The sequence below is a fragment of the Hemitrygon akajei genome, chromosome 11 (genome assembly GCF_048418815.1).
Source record: "Hemitrygon akajei chromosome 11, sHemAka1.3, whole genome shotgun sequence".
Classification (NCBI taxonomy): Eukaryota; Metazoa; Chordata; class Chondrichthyes; order Myliobatiformes; family Dasyatidae; genus Hemitrygon; species Hemitrygon akajei.
Genome location: NC_133134.1, coordinates 135,404,799 through 135,430,570, shown reverse-complemented (window position 1 = coordinate 135,430,570; position 25,772 = coordinate 135,404,799). Strand labels below are relative to the sequence as shown.

Below are 25,772 nucleotides of genomic sequence, written 5' to 3'. Positions count from 1 at the left end.
CCCTTTTCCCAATCACCTTTCTGGCTCTCAGCTTCACCCCACCCCCTCCAGTCTTCTCCTATCATTTCACATTTTCCCCTCCCCCTCCTACTTTCAAATCTCTTACTATCTTTCCTTTCAGTTAGTCCCGACGAAGGGTCTCGGCCCAAAATGTCGACAGCGCTTCTCCCTATAGATGCTGCTTGGCCTGCTGCATTCCACCAGCATTTTGTGCGTGTTATCAGAAACTTTCTCTGATTTTGCTCTAAATTGAAGACAATTATAAACCCAGTCTTCCACTACATTTAGGTTGTACTCCAGAAGTTTTCAAGCTTCAGCTATAGAAACCTACCCATTCCATTGGGCATTGGTGCACTGTGGAATTCAAATAGTATCTGCTTCCAAGAGATACAAGCAACTTCAATTCAAAATGTTAATACTAATACAGCTGCAGTCAGGCAGTTGGATAAACAATACAGCATAGAAGATTAAGCATTGCTTTCCTCATGGAGAGCTACTCTTGAAAGAGACTAACATAGAAATGCGACCACAATGATGTAAGTCTGAATCTTCGATAAATATGTTGTAAGTCAGAACTTTCAATGCCACAATGAAGAAAGTTTGAAACTTCAATTATCTATGGTATATTGGAGGTTACAGATTTATCACTTAAACCAATACCAATACCAATGCCAACTGCACGATAGTAATTCAATGTTCTCATTTCCTGAAGTACTATTGTCTTGAAAACTTCGTCTGCACTGGACAATGGAATTAATGTTACAATATTTACATTTACATTGATTTGCATATAATGAAAACACTAAATAACTCAATCTGTGCAAACAAATCAATGCTTTTTGTTCTCATTTGCCTCATTGGAGTTCCGTAATTCCATCCTTGACCCTTCACTTAGATTTCTCAAGAGAACTATTTCACCATTAGTACTTGGGAAAATATGTTGTTAATATTTTTTTATCCTGAGAATGATTGCTACTAGCAGAGTTCTGGGAAATAGGTTTATGAGCTTTATGATTGCTGTTGTAAAAGTTAATCAGTGAAAGGATAATTTTGGTAAAATCTTTTTTGAGTGGCACACAATATTTCTCTTGTTAGTCCTATTAATTTGACTTGCATAATTATTGCAAGAAAAATAATTGAAGCATTTCATATAAGACCCTTACCGAGATTTTACCAAGGTGCTAGCCAAGGTTTTATCTTTTCTTGAATTTGAGGTAGCTTACTGAAAAGCAAAACACATTTTCACAGAAAATAGTGCTGTCTCAATTTACGTTTCCCTTCTACTTGGCATTACAATGCAAGTTCCTAAATAAATAACTAAAATCATTCTAGCAGCAGAACAGTAAAGATTATTACACTGCAGAGCCAAAATTATTGTGAAAACAGTAATTCCTTTCGCTTAGTGACTGGTTGAAGTAAATGGAGTTGACGCACTCTGTCAGATTGCTGGGTAATTGAATTCTTCTTTTATTTTAAGCTCATTGGTGTTAAGAAAAGTTATAAAGATATTGTTGCTGAATGTCCAGGGGTTACAGAGTTCTGCATCTACACCTACCTACATTTACGCTGTTCACATTCAACCCAGAAACAGTGCAAGATGAACACTCCTTCCTGTTATCAGTTAACCACGTGAAGTGTTTGTTCCACAAAATAAACCACACATCACATTCATACACAGCGGGCTGTTTGTGTTTTCAACAAAACCAATAAGGCTGCCAAGAGAAAGAGCACTTTCTTTAAAGTGTTGAAAACAATTTTTTAAAACGTACCTGTTATATGAAGAGCCGGGAACTGTTTCCCAGTCCTATATATTTATTTCCACCAATACTTCGATCAGATGCATTAGATCCGAGTCTTCAAAAGGTGGTTTAGCAGGTAGCAGTTTCTCTGCTCCTCGAAGTTCACCTATAGTACAGGCTGAGAATAAACATTACAGTGAGTCTTGGAAGTATAAATAGGCTGTTGTTTCATTTGGAGTTTGGTCAGTGGTCGGAGATCCATATACTGAAGTAGACAGGACTTTGTCCACAAACTGGAGTTTGTAATTTCAAAGAGAAAACAGTTACATCAGTCAGTGACAGTGATTGTTGACCTAATTGCTCATGTACCGTTGTTCTTTGACTGTTAAAAATCTAAAAAAATCAAACATTAATAGTAACAAGAATCTCAAATATGAAGTTATAATTTTATATGGCACCACAAAATCCTGCAGAATACCACAATCTAGAATCTATGAACAAGAGCAGGAGTGGACCACTCCACTCCTCAGGTCTTCAGTAGATTCCTGACAGAACTGAATGGAATCTCAATTACACACAATAACCTTCCACCTTCTTTCTTAACAAGAATACCTCCATTTCTGTCCTAAAAATGCTAGAACAATTTGTTTTCATTTCTCTTTACAGAAGAGAGATCCAAAACTCACAACCCTCTAAAGCAATGGTTCCCAACCTGGGATTCACAGACCCCTTGGTTAATGGTAGGGCTCCAGGGTATAAAAAAGGTTAGGAATCCCTGCTCTAAAAGAAAGCCTGTGCATCGCACCTCACTGCTAAGTGGGTGACTGCTTAGTTTTAAACTGCCCTCTTGTTTTTGTTTCTCTCACAAGGGTAAATATCTTCTTCCCATCCATTCTCTCAAGAAGCATCATGATCTTGTATTTTCAATCGTGTTACTTCTTATTCTTCTAAATTTCAGCAGATACAAACTTTCTTAATCACTTGCTGTACTTGCATATTAAGCTTTTGCAAGTGATGTGTTAGCACGCGCAGAGCCCTCTGTGCCTTGGAACTCTGTAGTCTTTCGCCATTTAGAGAGAATGTTTATTTATATTGTCCAAGACAACATGCTTATTTATGTTTTCCTGGAGAAAATGACAACTTCACATTTTCCATTGTAGGCTATTTATATTTCTTTGTAGTCTTCTTATATTCTCTCATAACTGACTTTTTGATATTCTGTGGACTCCTCTGATCTGCCAGTTTTATTTACTCAGTTGTGCATTTTTTCTTTAATTGTGATACTCCTTTAAAATTTTCAGTTAACCATAGATGGCATAATCTCCCTTTGGATTTTTTTGCTTCTCATTGGAATCCATCGATTCAAAGTATTCTGAAAAAGCCCCTCAGAACATCTGCCACCACATTTTGATTGACTAATCCTTCAACATAATTTGCCATATTACATTAGCTATGTCTGCTTTCATAGCCTTATTATTTTTTGTTTAAGTTTACTGTACTAGTTTGCTTCCATTCTCTAAAGTAAAGACAACATATTTGTTTAATTCATCAGTCTTATCTTTTATCATTTATTTAACAGCAAGTTCAATGCAGGCTAATTCCTAGTGAGCTCCAGAATGTGATAAAAATCTATTCTGAAAACATTTTATGAATTTTCTGTTCAGGTTATCTATGCTATCATAATATCCTCCATTCTTAATGAAGATTAAAATCCCCCATGATAATTGCTGTACCTGTCTAAAAAGTATACATTGTTTGTTCATTTATATTCTGTCATAACATATGGCTGCTGTCTGTGGATGTGCATATCAGTCCTAGAAATACCTTTGTTGTTTCTCATTCCTACCTGAACTGATTCTGTATCCTTGTTTCCTAAACATTGTTCACCACTCTCACTGACCTGAAAAGTAGTTTTTCCTAGAACTGTTACCAGTTTCAAAATGCTGATTTATATTTAAGTATCCTAAATATATTTGTTAATCAAATCAATGGCAGTTCTGGTGAAGAGCCTCAGCTCAAAAAATTGAGTGTTTATTCATTTCCAAAGATGCTGCCTGACCTGCTGAATTCCTCCAGCTTTTTTTGTGTGTTTTGGTCTGCTTTTCCAGCATTTGTAGAACCCCTTGTGTAATGGCAGATAATTATGTGGAAAATAGGACTTGTACTTTATCTATCACCTCCGAATGTTCTAAATGCTCGATAACAATGATTATTTCTAAAGAACAGTCACTGATGTTATGAGGGCAAACACAGCAACAAATTTGCAGATATCAAAATACACCTGCAAATACACCTATCAAAATATCTGCAAATCAAAATTTGCAGATATACCAAAGCATTACGCAGCCTGTATGTGAGTAAATAACTAGAAAACATGTTTATGTTTAATTGCCAAGGCAGGAATAACCAGCAGGATTATTATTTTTTTTAAGTACTTAGGAATTTAAAAAATCCTTTAGGTACGTGGTAACAGATTCGCAGAGATCAAGGCTATACTTTCCTTCAAATAACTCCATGAGAAGATATACGTACATCTAACTAGTAGATGGGGGCTCAATGTAACTTCAGCAGATAGCACCTCGGAGATTACACTCTGCTGACTGATTCAGAACTTCTGGTGTTAAAATTTTACAACTGATGCAAAACAATCCTGTTGAGACTTTTTGGGGAGCACCAGGAATAGGCAAAACCAATTGTCATATCTGGTGAAATTCAGTGACCCAGTGCAGGTTAGACTGCGTTGCACATCTCTATTTTTGAAGACTGGGGATTTTCCTTGTCTCCCCTTGAAGTATCAACCTCAAGATCTTTGGTGCTAAAGCCTACAATGTTAGTTCAAATGAAGAATATAAGATGAATTCTCAAAAGATTTAACATTAAGATGTATATATTTGTATCAGTGAAACTCTTTACATGGTGAGACGGACAGGAGTTAGGATTAAGGTGTAATAAAAATATGAAAGTTTCTCTCCCATGGGCAGGGTGAATCTGGCATTCCTATTGTATAAGAAGCAGGCACCCTAGAAGCACTGGGTAGCACTGCTGATAGCAACCATAAGTAGTAAAATCACAGGATCATTCACTGACCACACAATCTTTGACCAGTTCCTCAGACATATATTCCGGCAAGAATACCTGAATGAGTGTCCGGGTAGTTATGTAGATACTGCGTTGCTTTTCAAACAAACACCGTATTATAAAAGTTTTATGAAAGAATTATAAAGCACGGTAAAAGTTTAAGTTAAAGCCTCAATAAGAGGCTTGCCTGAGCTTTCAGAAGGGACTTGATCCAGCTATCATAACTACTTCTGTAAGTTCTCCAGAAGCAGCACAGCACCCTTAATGATTCTACTGATTACCTTTAAATTTGCTTCACACAAGTCACTGTTATTGGGAAGCAGATAAAAGACCCTTACCTCTAAGAGGAAAACAGATTTATCCAGAGTTAGATAGAGTAAACTACACAGCTGGTATGACTAACATTGCTCTGTGTAGATCTGGAAAGAACAATGCCTGAAAACTGGATTTTTTTTTGTTAGTGGAGGTCCGTGACTAAGACAGTATCACAAGGGTTGGTGCTGGGGCCTTTCCCAGATGTGACTCTCCCTAAGAGATATTAAGTCTGCAGATGACAAGATGTTGATAGAACAAAGCATACCATTTAGACTATGAGATAATATAAATAATTTGGTTAATTGCAAATGGAATTTAATCCTGAGAAATGTGAGGCGATGCATTTTGGGAAGACTAATAAGACAAGGAAATGCCCAAAAATGGCAAGGCCTAAGGGAGCACTGAGGAACAAATGGATCTTAGTCCATAAGTCCAATGATCCCTGATGATGGCAGCACATAGGCAAGTTAGTTAAGAAAGCATGTGAGATATTTAGCTTAATATGCCAGGGCACAGAATAAAAGAGCATAAGGGTTGTGGTGAACTACATATACCTGTCTGGACTGCTCCTGTGGCTTCTCCCACAGACCCCTGTCTGGACTGCTCCTGTGGCTCCTCCCACAGACCCCTGCTGACTGCTCCTGTGGCTCCTCCCACAGACCCCTGCTGACTGCTCCTGTGGCTCCTCCCACAGACCCTGTCTGACTCCTCCTGTGGCTCCTCCCACAGACCCCTGCTGACTGCTCCTGTGGCTCCTCCCACAGACCCCCGCTGACTGCTCCTGGCTCCTCCCACAGACCCCCGCTGACTGCTCCTGTGGCTCCTCCCACAGACCCCCGCTGACTGCTCCTGTGGCTCCTCCCACAGACCCCCGCTGACTGCTCCTGTGGCTCCTCCCACAGACCCCCGCTGACTGCTCCTGTGGCTCCTCCCACAGACCCCCGCTGACTGCTCCTGTGGCTCCTCCCACAGACCCCTGCTGACTGCTCCTGTGGCTCCTCCCACAGACCCCTGCTGACTGCTCCTGTGGCTCCTCCCACAGACCCCTGCTGACTGCTCCTGTGGCTCCTCCCACAGACCCCTGCTGACTGCTCCTGTGGCTCCTCCCACAGACCCACTGCTCCTGTGGCTCCTCCCACAGACCCCTGCTGACTGCTCCTGTGGCTCCTCCCACAGACCCCTGCTGACTGCTCCTGTGGCTCCTCCCAGAGACCCCTGCTGACTGCTCCTGTGGCTCCTCCCACAGACCCCTGCTGACTGCTCCTGTGGCTCCTCCCACAGACCCCTGCTGACTGCTCCTGTGGCTCCTCCCACAGACCCCTGCTGACTGCTCCTGTGGCTCCTCCCACAGACCCCTGCTGACTGCTCCTGTGGCTCCTCCCACAGACCCCTGCTGAATGCTCCTGTGGCTCCTCCCACAGACCCCCGCTGACTGCTCCTGTGGCTCCTCCCACAGACCCCTGTTGACTGCTCCTGTGGCTCCTCCCACAGACCCCTGCTGACTGCTCCTGTGGCTCCTCCCACAGACCCCCTGCTGACTGCTCCTGTGGCTCCTCCCACAGACCCCTGCTGACTGCTCCTGTGGCTCCTCCCAGAGACCCCTGCTGACTGCTCCTGTGGCTCCTCCCACAGACCCCTGCTGACTGCTCCTGTGGCTCCTCCCACAGACCCCTGTTGACTGCTCCTGTGGCTCCTCCCACAGACCCCTGCTGAATGCTCCTGTGGCTCCTCCCACAGACCCCCGCTGACTGCTCCTGTGGCTCCTCCCACAGACCCCTGTTGACTGCTCCTGTGGCTCCTCCCACAGACCCCCGCTGAATGCTCCTGTGGCTCCTCCCACAGACCCCTGCTGACTGCTCCTGTGGCTCCTCCCACAGACCCCTGCTGACTGCTCCTGTGGCTCCTCCCACTGACCCCTGCTGACTGCTCCTGTGGCTCCTCCCACAGACCCCTGCTGACTGCTCCTGTGGCTCCTCCCACAGACCCCTGCTGACTGCTCCTGTGGCTCCTCCCACTGACCCCTGCTGACTGCTCCTGTGGCTCCTCCCACAGACCCCCCGCTGACTGCTCCTGTGGCTCCTCCCACAGACCCCTGCTGACTGCTCCTGTGGCTCCTCCCACAGACCCCTGCTGAATGCTCCTGTGGCTCCTCCCACAGACCCCCGCTGACTGCTCCTGTGGCACCTCCCACAGACCCCCGCTGACTGCTCCTGTGGCTCCTCCCACAGACCCCTGCTGACTCCTCCTGTGGCTCCTCCCACAGACCCCTGCTGACTGCTCCTGTGGCTCCTCCCACAGACCCCTGCTGACTCCTCCTGTGGCTCCTCCCACAGACCCCTGCTGACTGCTCCTGTGGCTCCTCCCACAGACCCTTGCTGACTGCTCCTATGGCTCCTCCCACAGACCCCTGCTGAATGCTCCTGTGGCTCCTCCCACAGACCCCCGCTGACTGCTCCTGTGGCACCTCCCACAGACCCCCGCTGACTGCTCCTGTGGCTCCTCCCACAGACCCCTGCTGACTCCTCCTGTGGCTCCTCCCACAGACCCCTGCTGACTGCTCCTGTGGCTCCTCCCACAGACCCCTGCTGACTCCTCCTGTGGCTCCTCCCACAGACCCCTGCTGACTGCTCCTGTGGCTCCTCCCACAGACCCCTGCTGACTGCTCCTGTGGCTCCTCCCACAGACCCCTGCTGACTGCTCCTGTGGCTCCTCCCACAGACCCCCCGCTGACTGCTCCTGTGGCTCCTCCCACAGACCCCCTGCTGACTGCTCCTGTGGCTCCTCCCACAGACCCCCCACTGTGTGCTCCTGTGGCTCCTCCCACAGACCCCCTGCTGACTGCTCCTGTGGCTCCTCCCACAGACCCCCCACTGACTGCTCCTGTGGCTCCTCCCACAGACCCCCTGCTGACTGCTCCTGTGGCTCCTCCCACAGACCCCCCACTGACTGCTCCTGTGGCTCCTCCCACAGACCCCCTGCTGACTGCTCCTGTGGCTCCTCCCACAGACCCCCTGCTGACTGCTCCTGTGGCTCCTCCCACAGACCCCTGCTGACTGCTCCTGTCACTCCTCCCACAGACCCCTGTCTGGACTGCTCCTGTGGCTCCTCCCACAGACCCCTGCTGACTGCTCCTGTGGCTCCTCCCACAGACCCCCCACTGACTGCTCCTGTGGCTCCTCCCACAGACCCCTGCTGACTGCTCCTGTGGCTCCTCCCACAGACCCCTGCTGACTGCTCCTGTCACTCCTCCCACAGACCCCTGTCTGGACTGCTCCTGTGGCTCCTCCCACAGACCCCTGCTGACTGCTCCTGTCACTCCTCCCACAGACCCCTGTCTGGACTGCTCCTGTGGCTCCTCCCACAGACCCCTGCTGACTGCTCCTGTGGCTCCTCCCACAGACCCCCCCCCCCTGCTGACTGCTCCTGTGGCTCCTCCCACAGACCCCCTGCTGACTGCACCTGTGGCTCCTCCCACAGACCCCTGCTGACTGCTCCTGTGGCTCCTCCCACAGACCCCTGTATAAAGGTGTTTGAGGCCTGATGCCCGGCCTCATTCTCCAGGATGTAGTGTTGTTCATTCTTCCAGTCAATAAAAGCCGATACCTCGCTTCCTACGTCTCAGAGTGAGTTATTGATGGTGCATCAAGGGTTATGGTGCAACTTTGTGAAACAGGCCAGATTACACGCAGGACTGGTTGACGTCAATATAGGAAGAATATATTTGAACTGGAGGAACTTCCCATGGATGTTTCCAGGGAAGAGGTTTTTCCATTTACCAGAGTTCAGACCTGGTGCTGTCTGTGTAGCACACACAAAATGCTGAAGGAACTTAGCAGACCAGGCAGCATATGTGGAAAAGAGTAAACCATCAATACTTTGGGCCAAGGCTCTTAGTTCCTGGATGCTTGATGCTGCCTGGCCAGCTGGGTTCCTCCAGCATTTTGTGTGCATTGCTTGAATTTCCAGCACCTGCAGATTTTCTGATGTTTTGTGCTGTCTGTGTGGTATTTGCCTGCTCTGAAGACAATGTGGAGTTCTTCCAGATACTCCAATTTCCTCCCAAAAACATGTGAGTCAGTAGGTTAATTATTTACTGTAAATATCCCCCAGAGCACAGACAAGATAAGATAAAACTACATTTATCCAGAAAGAACTTATTGTTGCAAGTTGCTCAGTCAGAAATATATACTTTAAAATACAAAATGTAAGCATTGAGGTAAGAAAAAATTCAAAATATGCATTAAAAATAATAGTGTAAAATACAGATGTGCAATGAAACCACATTTAATATACTTACAGAGGATAAAGGATCTCCTGTGGTGGTCAGTGATGTACTCAGTGGAATCAGTTTGATCCTAAAGGCGCTCCTCTGTTTGTCCAGTACGTCATGGAGGGGGTGAGAGGGATTGTCCATGTAACACTCTGCTTTCATCAGCTAGGGAAGACGATCTCCGGCCCTGCATAACGTGGGAGACTGAAGTGCAAAAGCCCCCCAAATCCTCCTGTTTGTGTGGAAGCTGCGTGATTTGTTACCCTGTTACAGATCAGTACCAGGAAATAACAACACTCCACGTACAGCTAAAAGATTCGGCTTTATATTTCTTAATTTGACTAAAGGGTTAGTAAAGGAAAAACAAAGAAAAGAAAAGGGCCCATTTTAATGAAACAGCGTAATGTGCACAAGTTGGAGCTCGCAGTTTCCCCTTCACCAATCCTTCTTTGATCTCCCTGGGCTTCATCAAATCCCAGCCCCACTTCAGGTCGACTCCTACAACCGCTTCTCCCCAGCATCTTCTCTCTTGCCCCCCAACAAAGCCCCAAGACCAACCTTAGTGTCCCTCACTGGAGAAACTTCCCCTAAATCTCGCCATCCCAAATGGATGGGATACAATTCTCCTGTCTCTTATCTTCAAAAGTAACCCAAACAAGCAGCAGACACAGAACAGGGCAGCATACCAGAGAAAAAAATGAAGCATCTGAACCAGGGCATTACGTCCATGATGCTCCGTAGCTTCTGCAGCAGCCTCCTCTCAGACACAAGCACCGGGGAATCCAGTTCCACTCCCAGAGCACAACCAGCCTTCCTGACCAGCTTATTCATCTTCTTGGTGTCAGCTGCTCTCACCCTGCTGCCCCAGCTGACTACAGCGTAGAGTCGAATGCTGGCCGCCTCTGAGCCGTAGGATATCTGCAGCATTGTACAGCTGATGTTGAATGACCAGAGCCTCCTCTGGAAGTACAGTCGGCTCTGTCCCTTCTTGTACAGAGCCTCTGCATTTTTAGTCCAGTCCAGTTTAATGTCCAGGTGAGTTCCCAGGTAATTGTAGTCCTAGACAACTTCCACATTTGTTCCCTTGAAGGAGATGCATTGTACAATGTGGAGTTATTGATAGGAATGTGGAAAGTATTAACAGAAGAGGATTCATGTGTGTTTTATTGTTAATAGGTGTTTGATATTCCATAAAACCATAAGAGCAGAATTAGGCCATGCAGCCCATTGAGTCTGCTCCACCATTCCATCATGGCTGATCCTGGATCCCACTTAACCCCATACACCTGCCTTCACGATATATCCTTTGATGCCCTGACTGATCAGGAAACGATCAGCTTCTGCCTTAAATATACCCATGGACTGGGCCTCCACTGCAGTCTGTGGCAGAGCGTTCCTCAGATTCCTCAGCTACCTGGCCTATAATTTCCTTTCTTTTGCCTTCCTCTCTTCTTAAAGAGCAGAGTGACTTTTGCATCTTCCATTTCCCTGAGACCATGCCAGAATCAAATGATTCTTGAAAGATCATGACCAATGCATCCATTATCTCTTCAGCAACCTCTCTCAGGACTCTGGGATGTAGTCCATCTGGTCCAGGTGACTTATCTCTCTAAAGACCTTTGAGTTTGCCTAGCATTTTTTCCTTTGTAATAGCAATGGCACTCACTCCTGCTCCCTGAATCTCACGGACCTCTGACACACTGCTAGTGTCTTCCACAGTGAAGACAGATGCAAATTGCCCATTAAATTCATCTGCCATTTCTTTGTCCCCTATTACTACCTCACTGACATCATTTTCCAGTGATCCAAAATCAACTCTCACCTCCCTTTTACTCTTTATATAACTGAATAACCTTTGGTCTCCTGCTTTATATTATTGGCTAGTTTGTTCTCATATTTCACCTTTTTCCCTTCTTATAGCTTTTTTAGTTGCCTTTTGTTGGATTTTAAAAGCTTCTGAATTATCCAACTTCCCACTCACTTTTGTTACCATATATGCCCTTTCCTTGAATTTTATGCAGTTCTTAACTTCCCTTGTCAGCCACAGTCGCCTACCCCTACCATTTGAGAAGCTCTTCCTCTCTGGGACACATCTATCCTGCATCTTGTGAACTATTTCCAGAAGCTTCAGCCACCTCTGCTTTACTGTCATCCCCACCAGCAGCCTCCTCCCATCCACTTGGGCAAGTTCCTCTCTCATGCCTCTGTAATTCCACATTGACTATGTAGTCAACGTGGATTCATTGGCCTGAAGGGCCTGTTCCCCTGTTTTATGACTATATGACTCTATGTACATTTTGGAGGGCAGACTAGGATAGTAAATTAATATAAAAGGTAAATTACTAATTGGGATCTAGAAAGATCTGGGTATAAAAGTGAATATTTCATTGAATGAGCAAGAGAAGTTGCGAAAGCAATTGCAAAAGCCTACCAGAACTCATGTTGTAAAGGCACAGTGTACAAAATCAATTAAGATAAGTTGCTTCTTAAACACGGCGCTAACATTTGTCTATAGTCTTTACAGACATTTTCAATCAGTCTTTTAAATTATACACTGTTCCAGCATGTTTCAAGAAATCCATTTTATTCCAGTCCTCAAAATCTCAAAAATCACTGGATTCATTGTATAGGCCAGTTGCACTCACTCAAGCCATAATGAAGACTTTGGAAAGGCTGGTCATGTCATTTCTCAAAATCATAACTCAAAATTTTCTAGATCTGCTGAAGTTCACCTACAGACCCAACAGATCAGTAGACGATGCAGCTAACATCAATCTGGATTCATACTGCAGCTCTTCAACTCCCCCAGTACATCTGTCAGGATTCTCATTATTCATTGCAGTTCTGCCTTCAATACCATCAACAATCAGCAACTCTAGAGTTATCACCGTTTCAGGTTCCTGGGTTCATTATTTCACATGAACTCATGATGAGGGAGAACCATATTTCCTTCATTAACAAAAAGAATCAGCAGAGGATGTACTTCTTGTGGCACTTGGTAGAATTCCATCTTCCCCGGAACACACTGGTGCAATTAGACACTGCTGTCATCGAGAACATCCTCTTGTTAGCCATTGCTGTCTGGTTTGGCACAAAATCCTCTCACAATATACATATGACCACTACAGTGAACTGTCAGAACAGCAGAAAACACCATTGGTATGCGCCCAGGACAAGAACCCCATAACTGGGTCACTTACCAGCAAAGATAGAGAGGTCCACTGAAGTCTGATAGTACCATTTTTAAACGTTTTTATTTATAAAGGGGCACAAAAGTAAGGTTAATACAAACATTCAGATAATATACGTCGTCAATACTCAATCTAAAGCACGGGTATAGTAATAATCAACAATTCGAAGTAGCTCTATCGTTTGTCTAGGGGTAAAACTATTGTCCGATGGAAATATAAAAAGTCTCGCTAGTTCATGAAGGCTTTTAGCCGTTTGAGGGACCGCTGGGTGTTCACGGGTTGGAGAGAGAAAATAAACTTGCCAGCCTGTTGGACTCAAATCGTGGAATCGGGAACGTGAGTTCCCTGTTGTCAGTTCGGAATCCTTTTCAGGGTTATTAGCCACTCGATTCCCTAGCTAGGGGATCCAAATCACACGTGGCTCCCGAGCAGCTTCCCGTTCTTACGGGAGCGATGAGCGATGGTGTCTCCGTCTGGTGCGTCGCTGGAGTACCGCCTCCTGCAGTCTCCGTTTTATCATGGCTGGCAGATTTGTAAATGTCAATCAAGGTAGGGTGATACAATCCCCACCCCACATTGCCGGAGGGTGTCCATGTCCCTGATAGCTGGCACGTACTATAGAGTTGCAATTCACACAGGTGCCTCTAAGAACAATGGTCAAATCCGTTGCATTGTCTCTCATTTCCTGGGTCCAAGACCCGAATTAATAGCGATCTTGCGATTCTCCGGAAGGAGGGGGCTGGTCCCGCACCCTTCGGCCCCTCAGAGCTGTGGTACATTCATAACAGAAGCAAGCAAGAAAAATCGTTACAGGTGCTATCCGCCCAGCAAACTGCCTTTTCCAAAAGCTCCCTTCCAGAAAGCGCTGTCGGGCTATTAAAACAAAAACTTAACACCATCTTAAAAGTTCCTTTTGTCAGACAGTTAATCTAATCAAAGTGCAGGTCGATGGGAGAAGGCAGTTTAAATGATTCGGCATGGACTAGATGAACCAAAGGGCCTGTTTGTGTGCTGTATTTTTCTATGAAACTATGACTGTGACTTCTTGCAGACCAGTACTCCCACAAATCAAGTGCACTTCATGTCAGTTGTGTTTGAGCTGCTCCAACCACAAGCAGCACAGAAACGCTGGATAGCTACTTTTAACAATGTACAATGGACATTTTTTCTCTCTGTTCATTAATCCCACTATAGCATGCACTGATCACTGGAATGACCTTACCGGTGTCGGTCTTTAAAGACAACCTTGCCCCTTCTGGGTGAGGTGCTGCAATTTCTCCTGGTAAGCCGTCTCTGATGCCAGTGATACTGCAACATCCGTGTCCACCTGCATCCTCACGGTCACCCCATCCAGCTGCACGGTCACGCACTAGCAGTCTTTGTGTCCCGAAACAGATAAAACATGCAAAGCTTCAACCACAAAGTGAATCACTCAGTCTGTCCTCAATATGCTCCATCGTGTTCATGTGTTTCCTCCTGTTTTTGCGAAACCTATTTTTCTGACTTTGACAGTGTCTTTTTACTTTTACAGACATGTTCAATATGTCCCTTTTTGCCACAGCTTTGGTGATCTAAATCTTTATACCAGCATTCTTTTGCTGAATGCCCAGTTTTGCCTCAACAATAACACTGATTGTCAGTAGGTATCTTATTCTTAAAGTTAGTTTTTATTCTTAAAGAAACTTTATGAACTTGGCAAGATGTGCTTAATAGCTGTGCTTCTTTAGCTGCCATCTCCATAGATATACTAATCTCAGGTGCCTTCTGTAATGTTTGCCAGTCTTCTGTAAGCAAGTGTTTCTGAATTGTCTCACTACGCAGTCCATACACAAGGCTATCACGTAACATGTCATTCAACAGCTGCCCAAAATCACAGTGTTCAGACAAATGGTTCAGTCCTGCTACAAATTGTGAAATAGATTCACCTTCCTCTTGATTCATTTTATGAAATCTAAACATCTCAGCAATAATCGAAGGTTTAGGTGAATAGAGGTCCTTTAAGGCTTTAACTATGTCCTCATAAAGGCTTAGCTTATCCCCAGGCTTTGCAGGTTGTACAAGATTGAGTAATAAATTAAATGTTATTGCAGCCATGCATTCACCAAAGTCAGAAAAGTTGGTACATAAATATAATCTGAAATTTTATTTGCCAGTGCAAAATATTCAAATCTTACAGAATATGAATTCCATTGTCATACAGTCTCATACTTCCAAACATTATCAAATAACCATTTTCAAATACAATTATATTCCAGAAAAGTTAACTAGTCATATCTGTCAGTCTCCCTCTCTCTCTGTGTCTAAATTGTTTTATTTAACTGTCCTTTTCTTATTCTCTCCCCTCGGATTCTTCACTCGCCATGCATTTCTCATGGCACCTTCTTTTCACTCACCCACATTACACAACAGTACATCGCCAGTGTGTCACATGGACTTTTCTTGACAAAGAGAGTAAAACAATGAATATCACGTGAGAACTTGACACATCATCGCCAGTTATGTTTGCGGCAATGGGAAGCTGTGTGGCAGTGAATTACACACACAAGAGACAGAGGGGTGACTAACAAGTGTGCAGCTGTTTATTTTGCTTGTAAGTTATCTACCCAGAATGCCCTCTCACATTCCCGCACATAACACACAGGGAAGCTTGACAGCAACATGTGAGGGTCAAAATATACATGAAAACATAACAATAATGTTATCTAATTCCATTTCACCATTTTTACAATTTGTATTCTTCTATTCAAAAAGTGTTTAAATGCAACTTATCAAATGTTTTCTAATGTTGCAGATGCTTTTTCAAATTGCAGAATTAATATGGCCGTTACGGTTTCAATGCAAACAATATATGAACCGTCCCACAACTTTAAAGCTGAATTCCAAGCTAGCTGGTAATTGAACATTACGAATTATGACTTTCCTGGCTAGCATTTTTTTATATATTTGCACAGGGTGTAATAAAGTTTAAGTTACTAATTGAAGGAAGAGGAGTTAAACCTCACAATGACATGTTTGTTCCATTGTATTTTATGAAATTAGGGATAACTAGGTTGAAGTGAGGTCATCCTCAGGGAACTCCAAGTTTTCCTAATCATTAGTACTTGCTTTTCCATTTACTCAAATCATGGAATTGTTTCAGCACCGAAGCAATGCATGTCAGCTCCTTGTCCCATTCCCTTATCTTTCCCATAGCTCTGTAGTTAATTTTCATTCAAATATTAAAGCTGTTCTCTCTTGACTTTCCTCTTCTGTTCTGTTTCCACTATGCTTACAGTCACTGAAAACCATCCACCCTTCTATATAAAAATATTTTCTCACATCTCCCCCCACCCAGAATCTTTTGCCCAACCTTGTAAATCTTTGCCTCTTGTCATTAAAACACCTGGAAACAATTTCCCTTTCTTTATCCCATCTTAATGGATGCAATCTTGAGAGTTTTATCAGATTTATGTTTAATTTATTTGCTCAAAACAATCCCATCTTTTTCATCCAATTGAAGTAGCTCCATTGTTATACTATAACTTCTTAAGGACCTATAGATCCTTTCTAAGAAGGGATGACCAGATTAAAAAATATATTGCATTTGTAGCTCAGTAAAATTTGATGTAGATTCAATATAATTTCCCTGGTGTTTTACTCTGCTTCTGTAAATGACTTCTGCAATTATATACATCTTACCGAGCGCCTTCTCAAAATGCTGTGTCTAGTTCAAGAATTTATACATTTATATCCACCCTTCCTTCTATTCCTACACAAATTTTAGAACTGTTTCAATTAGTCAGTTGTCCTTCCAACCTGTATCACTTCACACTTCTGTGCATTAAATTTCATCTGCCACTTGCCTGCCCATTCTGCCAAACTAAAATGTTTTTGTGCAGTCCATTACCATCCTCCTTGCTGATAACCGCACCTGCAAGCATTGCATTATCTACAAACTGATGAATAGATATCAAAATACTAATGGACCCAGCACTGGGATCATGAAAGCAACAGCCCTGCAGTGTGGAAAACGACAGATCTCCATTTTCTGCAAGCCAATTTCATACACGTACCTCCACTACCTTAATTCCTCAGGCCTTAAACATGTTTAGGATAAACTTTGTGAGAATTTAATCAAATTCCATCTTAAAGTACATATAAGCGTTATCCAATTATATTTTCCTTATCAACTTTCTCTATCATTATCAATATTAAGGAATAGTACCATAAGTAGACTGTGAAAGCAAATACTATAGTTATTTTGAAGATGTATTTCCAGAATCACTGCAAAACAAGTGGGGCTGAAAGCTTCCTCTTCTGCAGGATTTTGTTAGATGAATATCATATATCAAAGCACAACCCACTTCCTGGTAGGCACTCTCTGCCATTTCTGGACAACATAAGATTCTCCCAAGGCCTGTTGGAAGGTGTTTGGTGACTCTGTGCAAGGCCACAGGGTTTGGGCCTTGTGGCTGCTGAGACAGGATAAAGCCAGGTAATTGGAAATCAGGCAATACTCCCATAAAGAGACCGTGGGTGGCCTCGATCCGGTTGAGACCAAACAATCAGCAGCTAGATGTTGGAGCAAGCCAATGTAAGGACAGGAGGGGAAAGTGCACTGAAATCAAGAGAAAAAGGGATGGGGAAAATGGGGCAAATAAAGGAGGAAGGAGCATGAAATAGATGTGGAGATGTGGAGGGATGTGAGCTCAGAGCTTGGGAGAATGAAGGAGGAAGAAATGAAGAAGGAGTGAAATCAGCATGGGAGGGATAGGAGACAGTGAGGAAAATGGTATGAGCAAGAATGTGTGTGTGTGTGTGTATTTGTTTGGCTGAAAGGTCACAAATTCACCGAGTTTCATCCTTCTCTGCATTATACCGGGAGTCACTTCTACAAGATAGGTCAGTGCTCATCTCCTACAAGTTGTTTCTTTACTCTGGTCCTGCATGGCCTCTCACTCTCCTCACCCAACTATTACTGGCAAGGATCTGGAAGTTATGGTTAATGAAAATTGCAAGCATAATCTTTCTCTTTTTATCCTTCTGTTTGGCATTCTACATCTGAACCCTTAGGATATCACCATTGTTTATAATGGCTGGAGACTCAATGTTACATTGACAGGATGCAGAACTGAGTTCAGAAGTGGCAGATTGAGTTCAATCCAGAAAAGTGTGAAGTGATTCACTTTGGAAGGTCGATTTTGAAGGCAGAATGCAGGGATAATGGCAGGATTCTTAGCAGTGTAGAGGTACTGAGGGATTTTGCGGCCATGTCCAAAAATCCCTCAAAGTTGTCACTCAAGTTGATCGGGTTGTTAAGAAGGTGTATGGTGTGTTGGCCCTCATTAGTTGGGGGATTAGGTTCAAGAGCCACAAGTTGCAGCTCTATTAAATGCTGGTTACACCACACATAGAATATTGTGTCAGGATGCTGTCTGGATTGGAGAGTTTGTCTAATAAGGACAAGGGGTGACTTGATTGAGGTGTACAAAATAATACGGGGCATAGATCAAGTGAACAGCCAAAGACTTTATCCTGACAGAAATGGCTAATACAAGGGGGCATAATTTTAAGGTGAATGAACAAAAGTATAGAGAAGTAAGCTTTTTTCACTTACAGAGTCCGGTGGGTACATGGAATGCACTACCAGTGGCGGCAGTAGAAGCAAAAATATTAATGGCATTCAAGAGAGTTGTAGACAGGCACACAGCTGATAGAAAAATGGAGGGCTATGTAGGAGAGAAGGTTAGATTGATCTCAGAGCAGGTTAAAAGCTCAGCCAAACGTTCATGGGCTGAAGGGCCTGTACTGTGCTGTACTGTTTGATGGAGGTAATTATCAGCAAAAATCTCACATGGACAATGCATTCTGAACCTGTATGCCACCCTGCACCGCATCCCCCATCATTGTAGTAAATCAAAGCACGGGTAAGCTCCACAGCTCTGGAATAGAGCCCTAGTTCATGAAATGAAGAGTTTTTGGAAAGGAGGATGAACATTCCCTGAGGTTATTTAACCAGATAAATTGGCACCCTTAATTTGGGATGAACACCAAAGTACTTCCTCAGCATTTAATAATAAGCAAAACTACTTTAAATGTTCCAATGGAGTATTTTCTTAAGACAAGATTTTGTGTGACTTTATTACTGATCTTAAAACATAATTTTAATTGTACATTAGTGTAAATGAATTTAAATAACAAGTACCAATATAAATGTCTAAGCAGGTAAAAGACATATCAGCTTGTACAAAGTTGATCATTGCCAGTGAGGATGCTATCATGTTAAAACTGTCACTTATTAAGTCATAAAATAAAATGCATGCTATTTCAAACAGAAATGCTTATCTTGCTTGCTGGGAACACTGTACAAACGCAGACCAAAATGTCCACAAACTCTTTCGAATCAAGGTATGTTGATATGATGTTGTTTATTTGCTGAATAACTGAGATGAGCACATAGATAAATCATTAACACAATGCAAAATGTGTAATAAAAGTCTCTACATGGAATTCAGGGGTTTGAGAGAAATTGTGAGAAGTGAAAACATTAAGAAGTAGAAAATCACTTTATTTCTAATATCTCCCTGTTTTTATCTGCCAATTAACATAAATTTGACTTCCAGCCAGTCTCTACTGCAGCTTATCACACTGAGCACTTCAAAAGGAAAAAAAATCTATAGATCACAGACATTCATATGGCTGGCAGATTCTGCAGTTTTATTAGACAAACATGAAGGGTGGGATGAAGCTTCAAAAGCGTTTTGAATCTGCACCTTTTTTATGTCTTATTTTTTGAGCAGTGAGTTACAAATGTTTGCACAGCATAATTTTTTCCCCAAAATCACCACAATATAAATTCTGCTTTATGCCAATGTTCACCCTCCTCTAATCTATGTTTTCATTTATGTCTACAAAGTCTCCTCATTCTGTAATCTCCTTCCACTGATAAATCACTTCAGCCACTTAGACCCATGCGGCAATAACTACTTGCATTTTCAAAGCATTTAAAATATTAAAAGGCTTCAAGCCATTTCTCAGGAACATGATATAAGGATCATACAACACACATTATGAAAACACACTTCCACATAGCATAAGGTGAAAAAAAAACTTGAGGGGACATTATGATCAATTCACTATTTGAAAAGTGACCAAATAGTCAATAAAAAAGCAAGATGGATTTAAAGCAATAAATATTCAGCTGCATTATTAAAATATGTGGTAAATGTAGAGTAAGGAGTAAGAGGTTTAGTGAGGTTGTAATGAAAGGCTTTTTTCAGCCAGAGGGCAGTTGGAGTATTGCTCTGGGAGAGTACTGGTGGCATAAACTCTCATAACATTTAAGGAGTATCTAGACCAGGGGTTCCCAACCTGGGTGTTTACTTGCTTAGTGGTATTGGTCCATGGCGTGAAAAGGATGTGAACTCCTGATCTGGGCGGACTTTTGAATCAACAAAACAGTGATGCCTATGGGCAAAGTGCTGGCAATGGGGATTAGTCTACAGAAATACTTAACAATTAGCACTGTGTGTTTCAAAGAGCTCATTTCTGTGCTGGAACAGAGGCATAGCAAGCAGAAACAATCCCCCAGAGGACCAGTGACCTGACCCCAAGTGCCGCTTGTATGGAGCTTCTGGATGCTCTGGCTTCTATCCCATACCACAAAAAATGTGCAAGGGGGCTAGTAGGCGAATTGGCCCCTGTAAATTCCCTCTAGTGTGTAGGCGAATCCCACTCGAATCCGGGGAGAACTGATGGTATGTGGGGAGAGTAAAATGCTTCAAGGTAGGATGAATGTAAAAATGGATGATTCGTGATTGGCATGGAATTGTTGGACTGAAGGGCTTTTTTCCATATTGCCTGACACTATGACTAGCAAATAGGAGGTAGATTTTACGGAGCATTTTAAAGGTATAACGAGGTACAGAGAGGTGTGCAATGATTTCACAGCTGGAATCCAGGAACCTGAGGCACTGCTGCCTGCTGTAGAGATGATAGATAGAGAAGGCCAGCATTGGTGGAGTGCAGTTACCTTATGGATTTATAAGGCTGGATTACAGTGTTTATAGGGCTGGGAAGGGGCGAAGTCAATGGAAGGATTAAAAAACAAAGCTGAGAGTTTTATAATTGCGATATTGTAGGAAAATGCAATGTGAGCCTGCATGAAGGGTGATACATTGGAATTCTTGTCCTGAATCCTCTGACTCCACCTTTCTCAAATGTTTTAAAAGCTTCCTCAAAACTATCTCCGTAACCAAGACGTTGCTCACTTCTCAGACTTTATAGAGTCACAGGGTTGTACAGTCCAGTTGTACCAGCATGTACCACAGTATCTGGCTGTACGCCCTCTCCTTTCAGAATTTTCTGTCCAACTAGAGACATCCTTGTCATTCAGACGAGGCAGGCAATTTACCATTCTGGAGTATTACTCTTAACCACAGCAGCACTCATCTGTTCTCCCCAGCGATTCACCATCAGCACTGTTCATCTACACATTTCTCTCCCCTGCTGTACGCCAATGTCAACTATTGTGCCACAAAGCTGTTGCATCTTCCACTGAAAGGCCTTCCCCCCAAAACTATAGATGTTTGATAAACCAATAACCAATGGGACTTTTCTACCTCTACTTACTGCCCTTTGGCTTCTAGTGGTCACCCATCTCCTTTCTTCCTGTACTCTCGCTAACTTGCTAAACCTATTCTCCACACTCAGGCTGCTTCTGCTGTTTGTGGTCTGACAGGAGCTGCAGCTCAGCACACTTCCCGCAGATGTCATGATTGGAAGTGTCCCTGATCTCCCACATTCTACAGGAGGAACATGCCACTGGCCTACCTAACATTTTCTTTATCCCTGTCCCTTTCACTTAGAAAGAGAAGAGATTTTATCAGATCACTACTTACCAACCTGACTGAGTCCCAGCACTCACCAAAGCCTACGTTTGAGCTCAACAGGAGCAATTTGACCTCATAGCTTCCAAAAAAAGTGACCACTTACAAAATGCCTCTGCCTTACCTATCTGCCTCCCTCTGCATATATCTTGATCACCAAAAATCCCAAAGTTGCTGCTAGTTCCTTAGCTATCTCTAAGCCTTAATTCACTCTCACAACTTGATGCACCATCAATAACTCACTCTGAGACGTAAGAAGCGAGGTATCGGCTTTTATTGACTGGAAGAATGAACAACACTACATCCTGGAGAATGAGGCCGGGCTCAGGCCTCAATCACCTTTATACAGGGGTCTGTGGGAGGAGCCACAGGAGCAGTCCAGACAGGGGTCTGTGGGAGGAGCCACAGGAGCAGTCAGCAGGGGTCTGTGGGAGGAGCCACAGGAGCAGTCAGCAGGGGTCTGTGGGAGGAGCCACAGGAGCAGTCAGCAGGGGTCTGTGGGAGGAGCCACAGGAGCAGTCAGCAGGGGTCTGTGGGAGGAGCCACAGGAGCAGTCAGCAGGGGTCTGTGGGAGGAGCCACAGGAGCAGTCAGCGGGGGGTCTGTGGGAGGAGCCACAGGAGCAGTCAGCAGGGGTCTGTGGGAGGAGCCACAGGAGCAGTCCAGACAGGTATATATAGTTCACCACACAACTTTGGTTCTGCGGCAGTTTATCCACTTTTTCCCTACACCTCACTGCTTAGGATAGTTTTATATTATTACAGTTTGTACGTGAATGCACGTTGGTATTGTTGATTCAAGAGTATGACAACCTACTTGCAAACCTCTCTGGATAAAGTATCAGCTTTTCCCTCCTTTAATTTAATTTATTTTTTTGAAATATATTCTTCTGTGGCTTGGTGTAAATTATGGACCTGGATTTTCACATAGATGGTTCGCTTGTCAGAACAGCAGTGGGACAGGAATTCCACGTGACAGAAGTCCCAAGTGCCGATTTGGAAGCACATGCAGCACTACGGGACAGAGGTGCATGAGTCATACCAGCAGAATCTCAGCTGCACCTGGATGGCCTGCAAAGAAACTGCAGGTTTTAAATTTGTCTGGCTCTTAATGTAAAGAACACAGGATGGTGAAGATGTGGATTCAGTAGAAAAATAAATAGAAGAAAAAGCAGAAGCTATAAAAGCATGGTGCTGATGTTATTTTATTATTATTGTAACCTGAATTTGTATTGGAATGGAAATGTATGTTTATTTACTTTGGCCCTCAGTGTTCTTTCTGTTCTTATTAATGAACAGAGCTTGCTGAAGGTTCATAGAGTTAAATTACATTAGATATAGAAACACAGAAACATAGAAAATAGGTGCAGGAGTAGGCCATTCGGCCCTTCGGGCCTGCACCACCATTCAGTATGATCATGGCTGATCATCCAACTCAGAACCCTAAATATCAACCCAAAATATAAACCCATATCCCAGTAAATACATATGTTGATCAGGTACAAGTGACTCAAATCAACGTCATCCGTTTCTCTGATGACGTTGATTTGAGTTGGGTCACTTCATCTTCGCCAAATTTTATGGGAGAAAATGGTTGTGGCTATATAGTTGGGAAAAGAAATCTACCAAAGAAGGTCTAAGAAATCTACCAGATCTATCAAATCACCCCAATACTGCCTTTTGTTCAGCCTCTTTACATTCAGTCATTATTCTCTCCGTGGTTGAAATTGGTATTAAGTAAGAGTGGAAAATGGGCAAGGGCAAATTGCTAGCCAATTTTTCATCCATACTGACTTGCTCTGGCATCACATTGGTAGAGATGGGGTTTGGAAGTGGAAGAGAGTTGAATGCTTTGTGATCTAAAGCAACACTTACAGCCATCGACCCTGTTACCCACTACCTATGGGATAGATCCTCATTGGATGTTGTGTCCAAGCTTTGTCAACCCACAGCACCTACCCTTCCTTGCTATCTGTCAGGAATTATGTCATAAAAGCTAGGACAGAAGATATAGTTCACTATTATACTTAAAATTTTCTGAGTTAGTTTCTACAAAGGAATATGTGCCAATATTTTGAAGCCTCTAAGCCCATAACAGTCAACACGTAGTGTTTTTGCCATTATAATTTGCTAACAAACAACCATGATTGAAGACCTACAAGGATGGCATTCTCTCTTCTGTTTACTGTGATCCAGGTAACTCTATTGTAAACAAGGAAGTGAACAAGCTTTTGCCTTAAAACCTCATCTCTTACTGTTACTTCCCTTGTCATTTTAAATCAACAACAAATGTAAAGAAGGAAAATGCTGTCACCCGCGACACAGAAAGATGGCAGATGCTGGAAATCAGAAGCAAAGTACAAAAAAAAATGATTTCATGGAAGTCAGCAGGTCAGGCAGCATCAATAGACAGAAATACATCTATAGACTGAAACATTTCAGGGTGAAACACTTCATTGCGATTAAAAGAAAGAGGACAAAAGCCAGAATCAAGGGATGGGATGAGGAAGAGGAGCACAAGGTGAAGCACCACTCTTCACCACTCTTCAGCGGTGGGAGATCCAGGTGAGAGGTGGGGTGGTATGTAGGAAGAGAAGGGAGAGTGGGATGTAGGAATGATGTGAGAAGCTGGGAGGTGATAGGTGGAAGTGACAAAGGGTTTAAAAAGATGGAATCTGATAGGAGAAGACACTAGACCAGAAAATTAATTAGAAAGAACAGGGGAAGCAATGGGAGGAAGATGTAGGTGATGGGCAGGTCATGAGGGTGGGGAAAGGGGATGAAGCAATTAGGGAAAACAAAGGGGAGATGAAAAAGGAAAACAGAAGAAGTTATCAGAAATTAGACAGATCAGTGTTGGAGACTGCCAAGACAGAAGGTGAGGTGTTGCTTCTCTAATCTCTGTCTGGCCTCAGTGTGTTCAGAGGGGTATGGTTAGAACAGGTGAGATAAGTGGAGAAGTCAAGACTGATTATGTCTGTTTAGCAGATAGAAATGAGGAAAAAACAGAGTGGGCAGATGGCCTAGTGGCCTGTTTTGAGGAGGGGGGTTGCAGGCAGGAGAAGGGGTCCTCCATGGGTGCAGTGGGGTAAGGAATTCTTGCCAAAGAAGTAGGCCTGGAAATGCAGCTGATGGAAGAAGAGTCTGGTGTCATGGCGGCCATGGAAGTCATTGAGGTGTGGTCAGGATGATAGGGAAGCAAAGGTCAGGCCCATGCTGAGGGCAGAATGTTCTGTCTCAGAGAAAAGAAGGTTGGAGCAATTGGTGAAGACATGGAAGGTGTTTGAGCTGGGGTCAAAGGAGTGTTGAGGGTTGCAGGGGGTCACGGAAAATTTAGAAAGATGGGGGCTTAGAGGAATGAAGGGAAAATAAAGGCAATGGGGAGGTTTGGGAGAACAGGAATGGATGGGAATGGTGATAGAAGATACAGATTGGAGGATCGCTGCATTGAACAATTTCACTCCATCCACCATAACAGCCAGGATATCCTGGTGGCCATCCATTTTCTCATTCCCACAATGACATGTCTGTCTATGGCTTCCTTTACTTACTGTTGAGTACAGACACAGAATAGAGGAACAACACCTGATATTCCATTTTAGTAGTCTCCAACTTGATGGCATCAACATTGAGTGTTCCAACTTCTGCAGACCATCCCTTCTGTGTCCCTCAATCTTTGTTTTCCATAATTCCTCTTGTCCCATTACCCTTGCTCTTTCCCCTTTCCCACCCTCATGACCTGCCCATCACCCACACCTTCCTCCTTCTGGTTCCTCACTTCCTTCCCTTTATTCCATGGTCCTCTGCACCAGATTCCATGTTCTTCAGCCCTTTGCCTCTTCCATCTTTCAGCTCCAGGCATCTCAAACCATTCCCATTTCCCCTCCCTCCACCTCTCCCCTCACCTGGGTTGACCTATCAGCTACCAGTTCATGCTCCTCCCCTTCCCCTACACTTTTTTTTTCTGCTTCTACCCTCTTTCTTAACAGTCCTGGTGAAGGGTCCTGAACTACCAATTGTTTATTTCCCTCCATAGATGCAGCCTGACCTGATGAGTTCCTCAGGCATTTGCTTTTGAATTGCATTCACACGGTGCCTTTTATGGTGTCAGGACTCTTTAGAACCAACTAAGTAAACTGTGAGCAAGACACACAAGATGCTGGAGGAACTCAGTAGGTCAGGTAGTATCCAATGGAAAGAATAAACAGTCAACACTTTGGGCCGAGACCCTTCCTCAGGACAGGAGTCCTTCCAACATCCGCAGATTTTCTCGCCCAAGTACACTGAGGTGTGGCAGAAATCAGCAACACAGCC

The 25,772-nt window shown here is 43.7% G+C and overlaps 1 protein-coding gene and 1 long non-coding RNA gene across 10 annotated transcripts in view; one reads left to right on the top strand and one right to left on the bottom strand.

Annotated features, from left to right (window-relative positions):
* Positions 1 to 2,053, bottom strand: part of LOC140736039 (uncharacterized) — a 58,874-nt gene extending 56,821 nt beyond the window's left edge. Inside the window, exons 1-2 of one of the 4 annotated variants that reach the window (XR_012100872.1) lie at positions 1,770 to 2,053; positions 1,164 to 1,222 (exon numbers count right to left, since the gene is read on the bottom strand). This is a non-coding gene — a long non-coding RNA (uncharacterized lncRNA). The remainder of the gene's footprint in view (positions 1 to 1,163; positions 1,223 to 1,769) is intronic. The other 3 variants (XR_012100873.1, XR_012100871.1, XR_012100870.1) reach the window with 3 other exon arrangements.
* The window catches only part of hnf4a (hepatocyte nuclear factor 4, alpha), a 175,630-nt gene that overhangs the window by 91,997 nt on the left and 57,861 nt on the right, over positions 1 to 25,772 (top strand). For 3 of the 6 annotated variants that reach the window (XM_073061735.1, XM_073061734.1, XM_073061736.1), the window contains exon 2: positions 18,908 to 18,980. The exons of the other annotated variants lie outside the window; for them this stretch is intronic. In XM_073061735.1, coding sequence (XP_072917836.1) covers positions 18,908 to 18,980 — 73 coding nt within the window. The remainder of the gene's footprint in view (positions 1 to 18,907; positions 18,981 to 25,772) is intronic. 6 annotated transcript variants of the gene reach the window in all.